We start from the raw sequence: 6,168 nt of genomic DNA, 5'->3' as shown, positions 1-6,168 counted from the left end.
ACATAGACCTTTTCTGGTTGATTTGGTTTTTGATTTTATTTGTCATAACCATCTCTTTCCTTTTTTTTCCATCATTTTTAATGATTTCGAGAAATACTTAAAACTACCTTTCATTTTTAGGTTTCGTATTTATTGGATCTTTTGGCTGTTCATGGTACTTAGTACATTTATTTAGGGATAGAGCAAACATAAGATTGATAAACAAAATATCTACATTTTACCGACAAAAAATCAATTCAATGACTAATACCAAGCAGGAATTAATGGTTATAATGGTTTTTTTTTTCTTATCTTCATTTTCCAAATTAATGTAAGACTTGCGATTTTAATTACGTGTATTTTTAAAAAAAGTCAGTGTATAATTCTATGTAGGAAATATTTATATAAAATTATTTATTTAATGTTTTCTTTTATTTTTCTTCTTTAAATAATATAGCACCGTATTAAGACAAGAAGGGTTAGATTATATATATATATATATATATATATTAATGATTCATGGTCTTCCTTTCTTAATATAAGAAAGAAAACGATTGCTTTAAGCGAAGGAAATGGTCTAATTCATTTATTGAATTACTAACACTCAATTTCATGAGTTAATAGGTCCTGGAGTTTCATCTTATACTTTCCATATAAAGCAGCCAAAACCTGACCATAAATCCCTCCACGAATCAAAGCATTAGGCAAGAAGAAAACATTGAGCAGGACAGGGCAGTCAGATCCAAAGGCTTGGCAGGTTGGAGGGTGGGGACTGGGCAGCCATCCGTTGGTTCACTTTTCCGGACCAAAGAGAGCTTAGGACTGGTGAGCTTTCCCTCAGCTTTGACTTTTGGTCAGCTCAGCTCAGACCATAATCTATGGTTCATACAGCCAATGCTTACGCAAAAAATCCAGCAACAAAAATATATATATAAAAAAGGGGTATTTAAAAGGTATAGTTTGTTGGATATTCAAACTAGGCTAGAAGAGGAAGGAGTTATAGAGTGGGGTCCTCTGCACTCACCTACTTTGGTTTAGGAATGGGTTACCAAATTATATTCACCCTTTACCCTTCTGCTTGCTGTTTTTGACTTTGGCTTCGTCACCCTCCAAATAATGTTCAAATGATTTTGAAGGCTGAGGGAGACCGTGATTTGTAATCTTATCACTTTGGGGCGGTGGTATATGCTTTTCATCAAGGAACCTATCAATAATGTGTACAAGCAAAGCAGGAAGTCCAAAGGGATTGTTAATCATGTTCAATTTTTCGCTGCCTTCCCACCTTCAATCAAGCTAATCAATCATTTTCCACATGAGTATTATTATTATTACTATTATTATTGGTGTAATTAGTAGGTGTAACTGGTTAATTAAATGAATCCACTTTTGTTAACCGTTTAATTACTCTTTCCATTTCATAATTAATGTTCGAGTTTGATTTTTTTTAATTAATATTTTCAAATTCTATCAAATTTTGTTTGATTTAATGTGTAAAATAATTAATGTCAAGATTAAAAAAGTTTGACTATAAAAAAAATCAAACTAAAAGAGAATATGTTATTATACGGATTTTACATATATAAAATATGATATGAATTTTAAATTTATAAGTAAAAGTTTCATTTCACCTAACAAATATATATTTCAAATTAAATTATAAATTCATGACTTTGTATTGATATAATACTTTTATGAAAAAAATTAAAATATATTATTTTCCTCTTTTGAGTAAAAGATTTGGTACAATGAATGCATGAAACATGATAGATACATACAATGATCTATCTTTCCATCTGTGTAAAAAGAGAAAATGTTGTTAAGAATAGTTTCATTAAAAGAAGAGCCTTGCTTTGGGGAAAAAAATCTTACCAAGAAAGTGCTTTAAAATTAGATTTGGCAATTAATATTGTCTTAAATATCACCACATGGTTGAGATCACACTGTGTAGTAAATGATTTTATTGCTACTGAATAATTAATTTGAAACCACTCTCTCTCACTGATTCAGCATGAAAAAGAAGAAAAGAAATGCACACTTACCTTGCTTGAATTGAGATTTAAAATGGTAAAATTTGCTCACATTTTAGTTTTTAAATTTTCTTTCACAAGACTTCTTTTGAGGGTGTAGATTAAAAGTTTAGTGATCAGATTCATATGCAAATGGCAGGCAACACATAACAAGAGAAACCTTTTTTTTTTTTGTGAGATGAAGAAATATTATAAACTTAATGAAGAGAGTGGGGCAACCATTAATTTGTGCTGGGTGTGTTTCCAAAAGGGGTGAATCAATACATTGAAAGGGGAGGGTGGCGTAAGTGATAGAATATTTAAAGCACAAATTTGATGATAAAACGTGTGGTTGGGCGGGGGAGGGTGGCCAGTTTACTCTTTTTGGCATTTGTATTGAAGATTTAAAGAGGAAGCATGCATCTGCCATCATGCATGCTCTAGTGAGAGCAGCTTTGCCTGATGCACGCCCCCTGGTTATATATATATATATATATATATAATATATTACTTCAATCATAACGACGCTGTGTGTTCAACAAGCTCAAAATGAATGGCAAATAGGGAAATTCAATCCACTTCTGTAGTAGTCTTTGTTTTTCCCTTAGGAGGAACATTGATGGATCTCATGGGCCTCAAGATGTGGATGTATACAGCCTGCCTCAACTCTCTCGGTTGAATTTTTGGGCCTTGAAGGAGAGTTTTATGTTGTCCAATCTATTGCTTTTGGGCCTATCTACATGGATTTCTTAGTTGAAATGGGCTTTTTAACAATAGAAAAGTGTTTGGTTCTGTTTTTCGTATGGTTCGGAGCAAATTGATACTGCCATAATTATGCTTTGAGGTAAAAAAAACTCTGATCCAATCCAATCAAATCAAAGATGTTCACACACTCCTCTGTCTAATCCGAGTGATTGCCATTTCTCATCTGTCATCTTAAGCCAGCTCCAACGGTTGATCTTCTCTCATGGCCCCAAAATGTTTCCCAAAACGGTTTGATTGGTCAGCTTACATATGCTGGCCCATTTAACATTTGGAAAGCCCAATTGACCCAGCTCCAACGTGATTATTACACGCACTTTTGTCTTTTGCAATTTCACATCATTTGGTGAAACAAGCTTTGCTTGTAGCAACAACGCTAATTTCATTTGGTGATTGCGGCATGATTTTGAAATGGGATTTTACAAAAAAAAAAAAGAAAAAAGGAAAAGAAAAGAATCCTTTGGAATGCAGTTCAGTTCTATCATTAGCAGGCTAACCCAACCCAACCCACCCCACCAACCCCATGGCCGAAGTTGGGGATGTTAGTTCTCCTCTACTTTATACATTGTCACCCCAGGACCCAGCTTCCTCTTTTTCCCTTATATTTCTCACCTGCTCGTGATCCCTCCACCTGGAAAAAGTAAATGCAGAGCACCTAACCTATAAGAATCCTAGGAGAACCGGTAGTTGCTCATTTATATTCCCCTTATCTTGGATGCAAAATATTAGGTGGCTTATGTTGTATTAACTCATCACTCATTCCAAATGTATCTACCTTCGTAATGATGCAGCAACTTAACCAATCAAAACTTTGGTGAATGCCTGATAAAACCTATTGTGACACTCCATATATCTTCTCCTACCAAACTTATTTTGATTTGCCTTGGTATTAAAGATCGAGATTGAACCTAGAGTACGTATAGGTGTTTTATGGTTCAAATGAATATCGAGTCAGCAACAAGAACACATCAAAACAATTATAGAGAAAGGGTTGGTAGAAAGTATCTACAGTAATGTTTAGGAAAGGAAATTAGAAGAGCCTTGAGAGAGTTGTATCAAGGCAAGATGAATGATTCAATATAGTAGAAAAGTTTGAAGTGTTCATTGAATTTGGGAAACATGGCAATGAATTAGCTGTTATTGCAGTCAAGCAAACTGAAAAAATCAAACGCGGGTGTTGCATAATCATTAATATTAATATTACTATTAATATTTCATTTTGGGTGCCAAAGATCCATTGATTGCGTACGGAAAATGAAGTGGAAAGGGTGGGATCCATCCTAACAGCTCATGTTTAGTCAGAGACAATAAGACCAACAATGATGAGAAAGCATCTCAGCAAAGACACACACGGAAACTGACTCATGTAATCCAAGCCTCCATCTTTTTCATGATCGATTGAATCTCTGAATACATTCGGGGTTTATTGGTACACGATAAGTTTCTTGCTTCTGAAAGAAACAAAGGTTGCAATACTTGTGTGGCAACAACTTGAAGGCATGATCAACTACAGGATTTAGCAGGTACGAGTCAACAACCCATTGTGCACGCTATATGAACAGTGGAAAAAGGAACCCTGAAAAACTATTGATATTGGAAGAAAGAGAGAAATTAATGGCGTGAAGTATGGTCCAGGCAATTAGTGGACTTGGTTTTTTTCATAGGTATATATGATGGATTGACTTAGCTTATGCAAACGCGTTTACCTAGGTCAACTGAAACCTGATCAATCCACCCATTTTCGTAACTGTAAATTATAGTTTTTTTTTTTTTACAACTAGCTTTTATTCTTCACTTCCAAAGAATATGGAACATTTCCACATATAAAGAATCTTGCATTTTTGTCAAAATATTCCGACAGCAAAACAACTTGGAATCTGAGATATTTCACTATTGGGAAGCCTAGGATTTTGACCTAAAACAAATCTTGTGATGAGGAATAATGGCATTGTATTATTTTTCTTGTTAATTTCTCCATCGTCGAGCTGTTATATCAGTGGAAGCATCCTGATGAGTTACCTGGAAAATTCTAATGCCTTTGAAGGAACTTTCCCTTGATGACAGTTAACTAAATTTAATGCATTAATATCAATATCCAATATTTTTGTCCATGATTTCGATCATTCCAAGACTTTCTTCCAGGTTTACACTGATTTTATCTGTTTGGAACGAGGGAAAGGTAAATTATGTGAAGTCGCAAAAGTAGTAAACAAAACGACCCTTTTTCTGGCAGAGCTCTCTGTTCATTGAACCCATCTGTAACTGTCGACAAGCCTTTTTTTGGGGGGGACCTAAACATTCCCCACAAGAAAACAAAACCATAACCATCTCTGTATGTACGTTCGTTTTTTCCAGATAAGCATTGGAGTCTTTTTTTTTCAACTTGAAACCTCATCCAAAAGCTTGTATCTTCTTACCTTGTTCCTAAACACATGCCTTGTAATGAGCCCACTGTTTGATATCTCTTCTGACTTTGTTCTTCTAAGCTTTTCTTCTAAACGAGCGTTTGTTATGATCCTTTTCCTGATCGTCGTTGGCGATTTCTCTGGTGACTTTGGTTTCTTGATGGGGTTCTTGATCAGTTGCAGCTTTAAATTGTTTCTTTGGCTGCCTTTCAAGCCAGTTGGTCCCGGGTTATGGTGATCGCTTTTTTTCTTGTTCTTGCTATCGTCTTCGCTGTTGTCTCTACATGATGCTGAAGAATTACAAGAATTCTGAGACTTCTCCTTTGAATCCTCCTTTTGATTCAAACACCAATTACAAACTTTATAAGACTCGGCCTTTGGAAACAGATTGCTACAGTATCTGCCCAAAAAAGGAAAGCCAAAAAATCATGATCATCTTAATAATCTCTCCCAAGAAAGAAAACAGAAGGAAGATTTACTAAAATTAATCAATCACTGATCAAGGAAAACAAAACCCCAGAAAGGAAAAAGAACAAAAATTCAGTGATTTGCTTAATCTGGGCATAAGTATATGTATGTTTACCTGTGTTGAGATCTGAATTGGCAAACTTTGCATTGGAAAAGCTCATGAGTCAGACCAGAATCTCCACACATGCAACACTCTAGCAGGCTTGCTTGCTGTGATGGTACAATATCTTCTTTGTTTGAAGCCATAGTGTTTGCTTCATATGTTAAGAGAGAAGAAGGAAGAGAGGAAGAGCAAAGAGATAGAGAGATGGATTTATAGGGGCTAAGACAGACGGCCGCACAGTAATAATAAACCATGGGTGGATCGCTAGAGTTTTATTGCAATATTTGATTAATCCTGTATATCATTTTCGATATCGCGTGTGTGAAAAGTAATATAAGAATATATATTTCAATTTTCAAGGGGTGGTGTTGCCCCCAAAAAAGAATGCATGATTGAGGTTTGAGGATTGGCTTTGGGTCTCAGATAAATATATATATATATATAT

At 34.9% G+C, this 6,168-nt stretch overlaps 1 protein-coding gene across 1 annotated transcript; it reads right to left on the bottom strand.

The window, feature by feature from the left end:
- Positions 1–4,805: 4,805 nt before the first annotated feature.
- LOC110416853 (uncharacterized) lies at positions 4,806–6,129 on the bottom strand. Its single transcript, XM_021428974.2, has 2 exons — positions 5,736–6,129; positions 4,806–5,552 (listed from the first exon to the last, which is right to left on the bottom strand). Exons 1-2 carry the CDS (start codon positions 5,975–5,977, stop codon positions 5,126–5,128), a joined length of 669 nt encoding a protein of 222 aa, XP_021284649.1. The 5' UTR covers positions 5,978–6,129; the 3' UTR covers positions 4,806–5,125.
- Between the last annotated feature and the right edge of the window lie 39 nt (positions 6,130–6,168).

Source organism: Theobroma umbraticum, unplaced genomic scaffold (assembly GCF_002168275.2).
Source record: "Theobroma umbraticum cultivar Fairchild unplaced genomic scaffold, ASM216827v3 scaffold_51.0, whole genome shotgun sequence".
NCBI classification, from domain to species: domain Eukaryota; kingdom Viridiplantae; phylum Streptophyta; class Magnoliopsida; order Malvales; family Malvaceae; genus Theobroma; species Theobroma umbraticum.
Note: the sequence above shows the minus strand (reverse complement) of the source record. Positions and strands in the feature narration are given on the sequence as shown.